The following is a 15,446-nucleotide window of genomic DNA, read 5'->3' as shown; positions in this document are numbered from 1 at the left end:
TAATACTGGTTGTAAGGTTAGTCCTAGTCTAGCGGGTGACCCCTGAGATTAGTGCTAAACTAGAGGGTTATCCCTGAGTATGTCAGTCCTATCTAATGGGTGACACCTCATAACCTATGCTGGCTACATAGTTCTGGAACTTAGGGATTGCTTCTAGGGACCATTCCTAACTAACGGGTGAGCCCCGATCCCTAGGCTCGCTCAGTGTTGAATCCTACTCCCGACTAAAAGAAACTAAATTGATTATACTGAACTGGACTAGATTGATACTGAGTTTTCCTGAGTTTTGTAACTGACTGAGTTCTACTGAGTTCTATAGTTGATGGAATTATACTAATCATGACATGACTGATACTATTCTGTAACTGATACTGGCTCTAGCTAAACAGCTAGATTATTGGTTATTAAATACCTCCAGGACTCGATAGCATAAAAAGAAATGTATATCATAATCTTGAGTAACATAACAATGTTTACTTGATCATGATCCATTCATAGAGATATTTCATCAAACACTTGTAATACATTAACTTGTACATGAATGGAGAAGACATGTTAGTATACTGTAATGGCATTATTTCATTCTCATGGACTATTTATCAAACACATGAGAGGCACAACTGAATCATTAAATCATAAACACTTAGGGTTGATATGGTTTTAATAAGCAACTTGCAAATTAAAGGGTTTATTATGAATATTATGTAAATCAGCACATACTAGGATCAATTCTTTGAACTTGTAATTTAAATCATGGATTAAAACCCAACAATAACATGAACATGAATTCAATTCAACTAAATCATGAAAATACATAAATACACAATCTTTGTATTTTAAAAAGGGTTCTTGGACTTCATGGGTGAAAGGAGCCCATGAATGAACACCTAACATACCTTAGAAGATTCTTTCTTGAAGGTTCTTGGAGAAAATTCTTAGGCTTGTTCTTGATCTCTTGAACTAGGGTTTTTTCCTCTTTGAGAGAAAATGTTTTATTCTTGATAGAAAGTGAGGAAATAATGAGGCAATAGGTTATTTAGGGGTTTAATTTCGTGTTTAGAGTAATTAGGGCCATGGAAAAAAGACCCAATTACCCCTGAAAAAGATATAAAAATTCATACTGAAAAACCCAATTTGGGTACCTGGCGCGATGCGGCTATATCTCATCGTGTCACTAGAATTCGACAATTGGGAACTGGGGGCTTGGCACGACACAGTGGAATTGCGGAGCCCCTTCGATTCTAAATTTTGGACTCATCGCGACGTGGTGGGATCGTGTTGGAACACTGGAACTGGACAATTATGAAATTTATTGGTGGCGCGACGTGCCATAATTGTGATGCCTTACTAGATTTAACAATTTCCATTTGGTCCTGCTCTGCGACGTGCTGCAGTGCCTGTTGGTACACTGTTTCGGTAAAATAACTCTAACTCTTTGTTCAGTTATCGGATTTAGGCGAATTTTATATCGTTGGAAAGCTAACTGAATTTTCTACACATTGGTAATCTCTAAACTAAAAAATACTGAGTATTTTAATTATTTTTTATTGGATAACTCATGGTCTGAGAGTTAATTTAAGCTAGGGAAATACGGGGTATTACATTATGGAATCATACTAATATTTTAGATAAGAGAAAAGACATTCTTTATTGTGAAAATTTTGTAGTGACTACCCAAGAAAAAGGTAAAGGTGAAAACGGAAGTGGGAGATGAACCTTCTTTATGTAAAATAGTTAGAAAGGGGATATGTGACAAAAATCTTTGTGAAAGTGATTGAAGTTTCTAGTTTTTTGGGCGAAAATCCATAAAATGGGTGTAGTAAAGGTAGGCTTAAATGTTGTGAATGATAGATACATAAACCATTTAGCTATTGGGTTAGTATTTCTTGATTAAGACCCGAACTTGTTTGATTATAGTGATAATACGAAGTAGTATTCTTAAAGGAGTGTAGATTATAGGGTCCCATAGCTTAAGCTAACACTTTTTAACAATGGGTAAGACTTTAGCATAGAAGCACTATGTTGTAGGACTCAAACTCATGTAATTAGGTGTGTTGTGGGGGAATTATAAGTTGGAAATGATGAAATATGTTATTCATTGTGGAGTGCATAGTTGAGTAGTGTCACTAAATCTAAGGGTTATTTGTCATATCATGTAATGTGGAGAATACCTCCATTCCTATGTCCTGCAAAACTTTATTTCAGGTTTAACATCAATGTAAATCAGAACCTATGGTCACCAAATAAATTCATGTCTTACATTGTTATGATTATGCTCCATAGAACTCATGTCCAAGGTAATCTCTATGTCAAATCTCATTATCTCATGCTTTGTGACTACACAATTCACTTGGTAATGTCATAAATCTCTTCTTGATGCCTATGTATGTCTTGTTGAAGGATAATTCCTAATATGAGGTTACGGCCTTTATTCTATACTTCTAGAGATTCAACAAATTTCTATCCATCATTCGAGGACGAATGATCCCAAGGAGGAGATAATGTAACACCCTACATTTTTGGGCTAAAATTTAAACCATCCTTTCTACATGTATATACTCAAATCCAATGATTTATATTAGATATAAGTGTGAATAATACTTCTTTATTAACTACTTAGTGTGGGAACATCTTTGGATATGCATATAAGTCATAAGAATCTCCTAACTCAAAGTTGAGTTGAGAACTTTCCTATCGATTGAGTTTTAGTAGACGTTCTAAATTAGGCCAAATTCTAACGACTATTAATTCTAGGATATAATGAGTTATGTGGCCTACTATATATAAAATTAAAGACGTTGTCAATCTGAGTTTGGAGTAAAACATTATAGTCACTTTAGTGAGACATTGTCCAGGGTGTGTGATGGTCGTACGAGGCAATGTTGATGCTATGATTGGGGTCACGAGGCATAGCAGGAGCCGTGCGATTGGGCCTGTGGTGCATCTCCTCTTCTCAGACATAAAAATACGTTTTTTCCTCATTAAATCAAAGGAAAAATGATCCTATAACCCCCTCAATCCTTTTTATAACCCTAAAGTCGTCCTAAATTAGTAGAAATCTCTCAAATTCCTCATTCTCTTCTTCCCAAGAATATCAAAAAGGATTTCTTAATTCCAAAGTTCATAGATTCCAAACTTAAGTTTCTTCTTCAATTTTCCTCTATCAATACATATGTAGAACTATCCTAACACTCATGGGTGTAAGTATGATCATTGTGTACTTGCTTTATGCTTTGGTATACAAAACCAAACACTCAAATCCTTGTGGAAACCCGAGGGTTTATCAGACTATGTCGGGTACTCTATCTAACCCAGAACTAAAGTAAAGAGTTAAGTCTATGCTTTACAAGATTGATTAAAAACTTTTAATTATGCCCATGTGTTTTGATTTTTATTATGTTAAATTATTTTTACAATGCTCTTAATTATTTTATATGAAATATATATTTTTTGGATCTTCCTACATACCAATACATTCCAAGTATTGACCATCCTCAGGCGGCTACATTGTCTTATAATGTAGGTTCTGAGGCTCAATCTCATGGTCTATCACAACAGTAAAACCTTCATAAATGTCAGAGTTGGTGAGCCATCCATCCTCTGAAAGACATTTATTCTTATGATCCGTTTCTTTCAATTTATGATTCAGCCGAGGGCCTTGTCCCGACCTAGATAGTTATTCTTCAATAAAGGCTTCATGGACTACATTTAGTTATTGGTTTTTATGACATTATTAATATAGTTTTCTTATAAGTTTCCTTAAAATTTGTTATATCTTCTGCAGTTTATATGAATTATGCTTATGATGGTATGCCAAGGGGTCTCTCAACCTTCGTGATTTTGGATACCCGTCGTGGCTAGGGCCTCAGCTCGGGTAGTGACACCGTCAAACCCTTGACTAGACATCACTCTGAACCATCACAACATGATAAAATTTTGTTCTTATTGGTTCATCCTAACTGTTTTCCTTGACAGGTCATCACAAGTGTGATAGTTCATCACACCAAGCTGTCACGCTCTGGCATACAGACACTTTTTAGTAAATTAAGCATAAATTTTTACTCTAATAACAAATTAATTAACAGTTAGAGACATTATAAAGAAGACGCAAAGACCTTTCATTTTTTGGGTCTTGATCTACAAAAACTTTATACACTAAGATTTATAATCATTTGAATTGGACTATAAAAAGATTCTTCATATGAAATTAATCGTTAAGGAAGGTTTCAACTTATCTATGAGTTAGGAGTTACTTATGGCCTTAATATATATCTCAAACACTCCGTATACTACCAAACATGAAATTTCAACCTATATGTACTTGAAGCATGATTCTTGTCACACCCCTTTTTACGTACTCCAAAAGATTTATATTTTTAGTTCGAAAGGGTTTTATTATATAAGTGACAAGAAATGAAAATTTATTTCGGAAAAGGATTATTTACCTTTTTTACTCAGAGTCGCCACTGGCATAATCTGGTGTGCCAAGTCACCATTGGAAAAAATTCTTTTCAAAACCATTTGACTCTTTAAACTGGTTTGCGAACAAAGACTCCGGCTAAGGAATTCTGTTGACCGAGGGGAAGGTGTTAGGCACCCCTCGATCCAATGGTTCAACCACGGTCGCATGGTAGAGTGTATCAACTATTTTGGCATTACGAAATGTATAAACCACACAAAAGCACGCAAAATAATCAAACAATAAACAAAACAAAACAATCCAAAAATATAAAGTCCAGTCCAATTATACAGTCCAAAAATAAATAATGCGGAAATATAAATTTATTCTACCCTAGACTAATCCTATACTACGCTATACCGCTTCACCCGACGCCTCGGGCCTTCACCACGAATATCTTCCAAGTACAAGGTACTTCGGGGCATTCCCCGGTGAATAAATATATACAGATACTTCGGGGCATTCCCCGGCCAAATTATATAATTGAATTAAATGCGACAAAAAACCAAAACCATTCCAACACATATTTCAAACATGTCTTCAATCCACCATGCCTAAATTTGCCTACCCGAACCTACCATTTGCATATTTAATTAGCGACCTAAAATCGTGACACTATTGAATTTAATCGAGTCGATGCTTATCGCGAATTAAGCGACTATCAATGAATCAACATAAACTAATGTTCACTTTTGTCAATTTTAATTCCACCCCAAACTATCAATCTTAATTCTCCAAACAAGATATCATCTCATCACATAATCCATAATCAATCCACAATCAAGGGAATTAAAATACCAAACCAGAACAACAATAATTCACATCATTACGAGTCAACTAACACACTATATTAGAATCAATGCATCGGATACCATCAACAATAAAACAAAAGAGGTAAAGAGTAGAATTAGACCTTGATGACGACTTTATTCCAAATATCAGTCAATCAAAAGATGGAATCCGCACATCGAAAAACCTCAAATCGAACCTCAATAACGAGCCACACCAAACTCGACCAACAACCTTAATTCCGAACTCGATTTAATCACCACATCAGACCAAAATGTTGTAATAACTAAAACCCACAACTAATTTCACCGAAACCAAATTCAAACGACCAATTCGCCTAGTTCAGAAAGAACAACGACAAAATCTAGTCCAAAATAACGATTGACCAAGAACAGAATGCAAAACCAAAACCCGCACCCGACCCGATTTCAAACAGAACCAAACACAACAACGATTTCGATGGACATTGCCGAAATTCGATCGCACTACCCTCCTTCCCAGTTGTTTCCCCTTTATGCTTTGCTCCCAATCTTTCGATCCCTCTCTCTATTTTGATCTTTCTCTCTCACTCAAATCTCTCTTTCACTCGAATCTCTCTTTCTCCGATCTTTCTCAATCTCTTCTCGATCTCACTGTTTCCTCTCCAGCGACGCAGAAGACGATGACAAGCATGAAAACAGACCAGATTCTGAGGTCAAAAAAATGATTTAACGTAGATTTGGATGGAACAAAGGGTTGGACGTCGTGTTTTCACTACACCGGAGCTCCGGTGAGACTAGTATTGTCGACAAATGGGAGAAAAGCAGATGGATGACAGCAGAGAGAAGGATCCGGTCATCACCGGCGATGTGCTTACCACCAGAACAGTGACTCCGCACAAAATTTTTCACTCTCAATTTCTCTTTGCTTTGCTCCTATTCTCTTCACTTCTCTTTCTTTTCACTAGCATGTGTGTGCGTGTCTCTATGGATGTGTGTTGCTGTGTGCTTCAAGGAAAAAAATGGAAGAGGAATTCTGTGTGGGTGTATCTGTGAAGAAGAAAAGAAAATTGGAATGTTCTCTGTGTGTATGTGAATTTTTTTTCGTCCGAATCCCTTTTTTGTTGTGTATCCTTGGTGATTGTATATTATTGTTGGTGAAATTGAAATTCTGAGGTGAGTGAGTGTGAGTGTAAGTGGGGTCACGTGGGTTAGGGGGTAGTGGTGAGGTGGGGTAGAGTTTGTTAGGATAGGGTAGGTAGGTGTTGTTTTTAAATTGGATGGGTTGTTAGAATATTAGGATAAAACAAAATTAGTTAGGGGTTGTTATTTTTGTCATTTTGTGGAGGGATTATCACACGGGTGAGGGTATACGATAGGATAAGGTAAACAATAGGTAAAAACGATATCGGGGAGGGACGAAATTAGGTGTCTACAATTCTAATCTTAGAAGAAATTTTTGGGGTGTTACAGGTTCCTTTGCTGAATTCTTTTAACTGATCAATTGGGATCATTCCCTTAGATGAGACTGGAAACTCCTTATTAGATGGTGTTTGTTTTGTAGAATGTTCTGTTTCATGAACTTCTAGAGCCTTTTTAGTGCAATGCTAGAATCTTTGTCTATTAAGATTTCCATTCTATTCACCAATTTATGAATTCAAGCATCTTGATTTTACACATTTCATCAAACCTTCAATCGCCTTTGTCAGATTAGCAAGCTGCTCCTCTAGGGATGAGGCATCAGTTACCATTGCTTGCATAATTATTAGAGGCGTTGAGGAGTAGGACAGATTGTGGCATAATTTAATTTTTAAAGTGCTCAACTCATGTGATGTAAGTGGAGGTGATCCATTAGCTGAATGACCATCATTCTTCGTGGTAGATTTTTTTGAACCAAAGAGCTCAAGTAGAGCCATAGTCTTCTTAATTCTCTCAGACACATTGCCTCCTTCTTCTAAAGAACTTGTAGAAAACCTTGCTCCTTTTGAGGTTGAAGATTCAAAAACTAGAGTTAGTGTGTAAGACACTTGGTGTGCTATTGTGCTAACATGCTAGCCTTTTTCTTTGTGACGACTCCAAAGTAGCACCAAGAATGTTTTTTACTTAAGCAAAAATTTGAAATCAGCATCATTGGAGACAGACGGTTGAAAGTTGTCATTCTTGTAAGTCATTTCAGTGTTCTTGTACTTTGATTTTGGAAAAGTTAAGATGAGAAATAGAGATTTTCTAACTAGGTATTTCAGAATTTATAGACAATAAAATTTGAGTTGAAAAAATAATAGTCGAAAAAAGGAAAAATACTGCAGTAATCTTTTAATTTGATTTATAATACTAAGTGTTACAATCTCTATAAATCCTCTTATTCGTCATTTCAAATGTGAATTCAAGGAATTCGATCTTGATATGAAATTTTTTGAATTTGAATTTGATGAATTTAATCTCGACTTGTGGATTTGTTGGACTTGATCTTGATTTGTACTTGAATTCAATGGTTTTTGAGCTCAATCTTGAATCTTGTGATCTTGATCTTGAGTCACAAATTTAATGTACTTGATCTTGATTTGTAATTGAATTCAAGGGCTTTTAAGCTTGATCTTAAATCTTATGGTCTTGATCTTGAATCTTGATGAACTTAATGCTTGAATGCTTGAACTTGTGGCTTGTAGAGAATTCTGAATCTATGATATTTGATTCATGAGTTTTCTCTTACTTCTTGTTAAAATTCTTCGTTTCTTTTCTAAATTATGATACCTTTATTTATAATTGTAGGAGAAAAAAAGTTAAGGTAAATACAAACTCTTTTTGACCAACTAGATTAAAGTGACATGGTCATTTTTGATTGGTTGAAACATGTCAATTTATATAAGTAGCGTATTTTAATTGACCTTTGATTTCACTAGGTATGCTGCATCATTTTGATATGTGATATGATATTGACTCTTTCACATGACATAGCATGCTACGTTATTAGCTGTGTGGCACCCAGTTGGGCTTCTAGAATAAAATGACATTTTGCGTTTAGCAAATTAAATTCATCATTTATAACCCAAATTAATGATTCACCTCATAAAAATTGGATCTAAATTAAATTCATATTTGTTTGAACTTAATAATTAATCCAATTATATTAATTCCACACTACTTACATGGACTAATATATTTAAAATGTGTATGATCACACCTACGGTCAAAAATAATTTAAGTTTAAGTTTCAAGAGACGTGACTCCTTTACTATCACGATCTCCTGCAAATGTCAAGTCCCAAAACTTAATTAATGACCTTACCATATTAATTAAATAATTTAGTAGAACAATGAAAAAAATACTTCCTCCATTTCATTTTATGTTTCGCCATTTGACCAGGTACAAGTTTAAGAAATAAAGAATGATTTTGTGAAATTTACAAAATTGTCCCTCCTAAAATACTTTTTAATTGTCTTTTCTAATAAAGTGAGATCCACTAAGAATAAAATAGGAATTATGTCATTAAATAGTTAACAAATTAGGAAAAATCACATTTTTTTGGGGAATAGACCAAAAAGAAATTGACGACACATGAAATGAGAGAAAGGGACAATTAGATATCATATATTTTATATCAAATAATAGTTAGAAAATATGTTTAAATCATCACAAGAGAAATTGAATCTTGTACATTTCACTATACCCCTGACGTTCATTAATAATTCTAAGCTTATTACTTTACGTGCTTGCACGTATGAAGTGACAAAAGAAATATCTAGATGGCGGTCAAACATTTAGTATCTGGATGGTGCTCTCAGCACCAATAATATCGAACAGTTTTAGTATTCGTGTATGTGACTTTTGAACAACAATTTAACATAATCGTATCCTCTGGTTTTATGTCTTTGTTCATAAAACCAGAGGAAAAACAAATAGACTTTTTTCTATGGCCTGATCTGCTGGTATAAAAAATTCAATACTAAACTTTCTTGAAGAATGCGGGAGGAAGCAGTTGTCCCTGTCTCTGAAGACATCATTGATGATACAATGAGCAGCGATAACGATGTGGAGTTGGATGATAATTTAGATCATGATGACAATGAACATACTGTTGATCAGCCTGGCCAATTAGTTTCATCTCTCGACATTAAATCTTCAAGAAAAAATGCTTTGCTTAGATTACGATGTAGGGTGGAAGATGCAATTCTTGGTGGATACATTTATGGTAAAAACAAAAATAAGTTGCTCTCTGTTAAGACCATAACGGAGGATTTGACTGGCATTTCATTATGGGGCGTTCCTTTATTGCCAAGTAAAGATAATGCGAGGACGGATATTGTTTTGATGAATTTCTTGAGAGCCAAGGATTATGGGGTCTATGACGCGTTTAAGATGATTCGGAAGACATTGAGATGGAGGAGGGAATTTAGAGTCTTTGAGATTCTTGATCAGGAGAAATTTAGTCCTGACCTTGAGAATATGTGGTATATTGATAATGGTAAAGATAAAGAAGGAAGGCTATTGTGTTATAATGTGTTTAGGAATATCAAGAATAAAGAATTGGAAGAGGAAATTTGGGGCAGGCATAATCATAATTATGAGTGCCTTAGATGGAGGGTACATATCATGGAGAAATCAACTCAACAACTTGAATTTAAACAAGGAGGGATTAATTCCGTATTGATGATTACAGATTTGGGAAATTCACCAGGAAATGCATGGAAAGAGGTTCGTTGGATTAACAGGAAAATGATGAATTTGGTTCATGATCATTATCCTGGAATCATCTACAAGAATGTACGTTTTTGTCTTTTTATTTGTTTGAACAATTGGATTAAATTTTATGAAATGTGCTTTTGGATGGAAAATTCTACGGTAATATTGCAGATATTCATTAACGTTCCTGTCTGGTTTGCAACGGTTCATGCACTTAACCTGCGAATGATCACGCAAAGAAGCAAGAACGCCTTCATATTTGTGAAGCCATCTAAAGTTACAGAGACCCTTCTCAAGTAATTAGTGAAATTCTCTTTTAATGTTTTCAATGATTAGAGTTTTTACACCTTGTGTTGGATTATAATTTTCTATCATATTTATATAGGTACATTAGCCCGGAGAACTTATTGGCTGAATATGGTGGACTCAAAAGAGAGAATAATGTTGAGTTTTCAACTGACGACAAAGTTCTAGAGATAAGCATCAAACCATGTTCATTTGGCCTCATTAAAATGCCTGTCAAAGAGGTAGTATTTGCTGCAATGCATAGTTTTCATTATGTGGTTCCATTTCATTTTAAGTGAGATAAGCATCAAACCATGTTCATTTGGCCTCATTAAAATGCCTGTCAAAGAGGTAGTATTTGCTGCAATGCATAGTTTTCATTATGTGGTTCCATTTCATTTTAAGTGAATGCTAAGTAGAGGCTGATGGATCAAACTTAACTTAATATTTGAACATGGTATACACATCTATCACTAAAATTTCAACAGATGCCGCATTTTGAAACTATAATTTCGGAAGTACACTGAGTCGAGTGCTAAGAATCTTAGAGGTCATCAGGTTTACGGTTTAGTATGGTGGATTATAGTGCAGGAATTGTCTATCCCGTGAATATTACATGGATGGTTATGTAAGGATAGTTCAATTAAGACTTTTTGGTCTTTTAGATACCCTTATTCACGCATTGCTAATACGCTTATTGTTACAGGTTGAGGTGACGATAACTTGGGATTTGACAGTGATGGGGAATGAAGTGATTTACAAAGAAGAATTCATTCCAGATGATGATTGCTCATATAGAGTGTTGGTTCAAGAAGATAAGAAAATGGTGGAGAGTGTAAGGAATTCCTTTCATATTAGAGAAGAAGGGAAGATTGTGATTACTATTGATAATCCTACTTACAAGAAGAAAACAGCCTTCTACAGATACAAGACTAAGCCTAGTGTACCCATGTATATGTACCTAAAGTAATTAACTCTTTTCTTCTCATTTTCCTGTCTTAACTTTGTATATTACTCCTGTTTTCTGGATTTCAATCAATGTAAAATAGAGCTAAAGAAAAAAATCTTTAAGCAAAGAAAAAAAATTGTCTATATATATACACATCTTAAATAGTATGTTTTTCTCCGAAGTTTTGTACTTGTAAATGCGGTGGTAATAGTTTTTCTCATTTTTGGGTATGTTAAAACGCATTATGTAGTAGTATATTGATATTTCAGTTGTTTCACACATATAAAAATTGTCATTTTCTACATGAACGATAGTAATATAAACTTAATTACAAGTGTGAAGTTCAGAATTTTAAGACAAGATCTGAATAAACTTCCGATTACCTGTACATATCCAATATTATTGTTGAACATTATACCGTCAAATCTCTCTATGTAATGGTGCTGTTTGTCCAGATAGTTTTTTAGTGGTTATAACAAAATGTTGTTATAGAGATCGTACAACATAACATGTGATATCGGTTCCAAAGAAAATTTGCTATTATAGTAAAATTTTGTTTGAGGACTAATATACAGTCTACAGAGAAGCCTCTGCTGACAATTAAAAGGCCTTTGGCGACCCTAATTTCCTAATGCAACCATGTAGTGAACATAAAGGAACTACTATAACGCTATTTACTAAAGCTAAAGTTGCAGTTTGCTGTGTCATTGTCATTCAGAGAAATTTGTCTGTTGCACTCAGAATAGAACAGATCAAATAAGCTTGAATAAACATAACATGAAAATCTTTGCTATTTGCCCGTAAATTGATCTAGGTAAATAGAGAATGTTGAACTTGGGCTCAAGGTTGTGCCCAGAGGTTTATGTTGCACATTTTATTTGTATACATCACAGAACTGGATATGTTACGTTACATTGGAAGGAATCTTAGCCCGCCTCGCTTTCTTTACAGCATAAATTCTTAGATTAAAAAACTATGTATGGATGGTCTGAATTTACTTTCATGAGGATAAACGATTGTGTTTCAACCACGAAACCAATAAAGCAAATGTAAAAGCTGGTCATCTAATTGTCGTTATATATGGAGCAATATATTCTTTAACAAATAACAATATGCTAAGTTTTTATGGTTATTTTTCTTTTTGTTCTTTTCCTCCGGTTTAATTTACTAGATGTGAGGAATCTTAGTAGCTCAGTTCATTAGCTGCTTGAAGATTCACCTAGTTGGTGAGGTTTTGATTCCCCACTTTGTAATCTCCTTCCCTGTCTATCTTCGATAATCAATCTTATAGTTGTAAAGATCGGTCCCTCACCCATCGTAAAAGGAAGAATAAGGATACCTAGTCTTTTTTTCTTTCTTGTTTTTTAGCTTTTCCAATTTAGTTCCTTAGCTTGTTTTTCATTCTTTATTATTTATCTAAAGAAATTTACAAAAATCTATCTTTCAACAATAATGCAAAGTTAGACATCACAACTGCCGCCTCACGCCTCTAAGTTGGTTTTGAATAGAAATTCTCTTCTTTCCTTTTTTTTAGGGGCGTGGGGGGGAGGGGGGGGATTGGGTTCTACGCTATCATGGTAAACCGTTTGAATCAAATAATTGTTGTAAGAGTTCATGTACTCTATATGTAGATATTTTAAATTCTTTTTTGAGTCCCGGCCATAACAAATAGCCAAACAGACGAGAAAATAGTTTAAACTTTGTACTAATAAGCAATTGAAATCCTAAACGTTCACGTCTTCTCTTCTCTATTTTCATTTTACAATGCAAACGAAGCATTTGGAAACTAGCATCAGATTAACCCCCCTCCTCCAACACACACACACAGAAAAACCCATGAAAAGCTAATACAGGTCATTTGCATGGAGCGACTGCCTTTTTGAACAACAAAGGTGTCGTTCATTTGCTGAGATGAAGCCAGCTTTACCATGCAAAAGAAAACGGGATATAATTGCCACCCGGCCTTCCTACTTGTTACTCTCCAAATCTATAAGAAAGAGGCCTCAGTCCCCCCAAATCTCATCTCATCTTTGTATTTTTAATCAACAATTAAACACATTCAAAGCCATGGTGGTCGCTACTCAAGTTAGCTTTTCTCCTCTCTGCTTTTCTCGTCTGCAGCAAATGCAGTTAGATTTTATCAGGGTCAGCAAGGTCAGTACGGTGAGAGAGGCACTCACTCGACTCAAGCCCAACAATGCCGCTTACAGATGCTCACTGGCAGCTAGCCCACTGACCGCATAGAGTCAGACGGCGGCCTCACTGAGCTATGGGACGAGAACGAGGAGCAATTCCAATGCGTTGGAATTTCTCCTAAGAGGATTGTTATCCGCCGTAATTTTCTCTCCCTAAATTTCGTCCCATGCCTCGCTTGGTTTACATCGAGCGTGACCGGGGAATAGTTGGCATTACTTACCCTTGCTGTGCTGAGACTTTCCTGGCACAGTCACAGACCTTCCCGGCCAGCCGAGGGGAAGAGAGGGGCCAAAGCCGCAGAAACGGCCAGCACCAGAAAGTCCGCCGCATTGTCCAAGGTGATATCGTGGCAATTCCATCTGATGCTGCTCATTGGTGCTATAACGACGGTGAGGAAGAACTCATCGCCATTGCCGTTAACGACCTCAACCATCGATCCAACCAGCTTGATCAGAATTTCAGGGTAAAATCTTACCCTCTAATTTCTACAATTTGAGGTTTTTTTTTCTAATTCATGATGCAACTTCATCATGAGTTTAACTTATATACGCACTACACTATCAAGTCACCTTTTTTTGAAAGATTACTTGTAAATTTCTTTACATTGTTAGCATATATGATAGTTAAACACTTGACATAAGTTGGCTTTGTTTATATACTGGTTGGGCTATGTTTGGACTTTAGGCATTTTACTTGGCCGGTGGAGCACAAGAAAGTGAGATGCAGAGAATTCAAATTCGTCTAAGAAAGCAAAGAACACGGAGGTTCCAGAACATTTTCCGTGCTTTTGACACAGCATTGTTGGCCGAGGTCTTCAACATCCCCACAGAGATTGTGAGGAGGATGGAAGAAGAACCGAGCAAACGTTGGACAATTGTCATTGTCAGGGAGGGAATGAGCATGGTTAGGCCTAGGGTGGCAATTTCAGCACATATTTATAAAAAGAGTTCATTTAATTCATATTTAGTGAATTAATAAAATAGGTAAAATATCAATACTCATTTAAACACAGAAATCATCCACCTATGCTTAAGTTTTCAGTTTTTTTCTTTTTTAGTTTCTTTTCTTCTATATTTTTTTTCTTTCTTTTTTCCTTTAATTTATTTTTTTTCTTTTTCATTTTTTTTATTATTTTACTCATTCCTTATAATTTTTTTTTTCTTTCTCATTTTTCATCTATTTTTTTATTTTTATTTCTTTTTTCTTTGTATTCTTTTTTTTTCGCTTTCTCCTTTCTCAATCTTATTTCATCATTTGTATTCGTTTGAGACCTACATAGGTTAATAAATATAAGCTTCTAATTATCCCATTTAGCCTATAAATTTATAACATCTCTTATCAATTAAATATAATCCATAGTCTCACTCCTTTATTATTATTTTTTTCTATCTTTTATTTCTCTTTCTTTATTTTTTTCTTTCTTTTTTCCTTTAATTTACTATTTTTTTCTTTTTTTCCTTTAATTTACTTTTTTTTCTTTTTCATTTTTTCCACTTATTTTTTACTCGTTTCTTACACTTTTTTTCTTTCTTCTTTTTCATTATTTTTTTTTTCAATTTTATTTCTTTTTTTTCGTTTTTTTTTTTTGTTTTTCCGTTTCACCCTTTTCATTCTTGGTTCGTCATTTTTGTCAATTTTCTTTTTTTTTTATATTCTTTTCCTCATCTTTTTTTGTCATTGCATTTTATATTTTTTTTTTACTTTAAATTTATTTGTATCATACTATATATTTCAAATAAATTTATTATTTGTATTTGAATAGTTTAGTTGTCAATATGTGTAATTTATCATTTGTATTTATATACAAATAAGTATATGAATTAAAATCAACATAGGTTGTGGTGCAGTGGATGAGGCTGCTCCACCTTAATCAGAGGTCGAGGGTACGACCCTGGTTATGGAGAAAATTCTGTTGGGAGCGCTGCCACCTTAATGGGCCCTGCAACGCCCGATCCAGATTAGTCGGGGCTCCAATGCAAGCATCGAACACCGAATGAAAAACCAAAAAAAGTATATGAATTAATTGTATTTTCTTGAGACTAAAATATATATGACTGAGGATCCACATAGCCCTTGAATTATAAATGTTGGGCGAATATAAATCAATATG

The 15,446-nt window shown here is 34.7% G+C and overlaps 1 protein-coding gene and 1 pseudogene across 1 annotated transcript; both read left to right on the top strand.

The window, feature by feature from the left end:
• Positions 1-9,034: 9,034 nt before the first annotated feature.
• On the top strand, positions 9,035-11,370 carry LOC107866335 (patellin-4). Its single transcript, XM_016712439.2, has 4 exons — positions 9,035-9,987; positions 10,078-10,202; positions 10,292-10,433; positions 10,898-11,370. Exons 1-4 carry the CDS (start codon positions 9,187-9,189, stop codon positions 11,159-11,161), a joined length of 1,332 nt encoding a protein of 443 aa, XP_016567925.2. The 5' UTR covers positions 9,035-9,186; the 3' UTR covers positions 11,162-11,370.
• A 1,344-nt stretch (positions 11,371-12,714) lies between these two features.
• Positions 12,715-14,311, top strand: LOC107865418 (annotated as a pseudogene).
• The last annotated feature ends 1,135 nt before the right edge of the window (positions 14,312-15,446 follow it).

The sequence above is a fragment of the Capsicum annuum genome, chromosome 3, assembly GCF_002878395.1.
Source record: "Capsicum annuum cultivar UCD-10X-F1 chromosome 3, UCD10Xv1.1, whole genome shotgun sequence".
Taxonomy (NCBI): Eukaryota; Viridiplantae; Streptophyta; class Magnoliopsida; order Solanales; family Solanaceae; genus Capsicum; species Capsicum annuum.
Note: the sequence above shows the minus strand (reverse complement) of the source record. Positions and strands in the feature narration are given on the sequence as shown.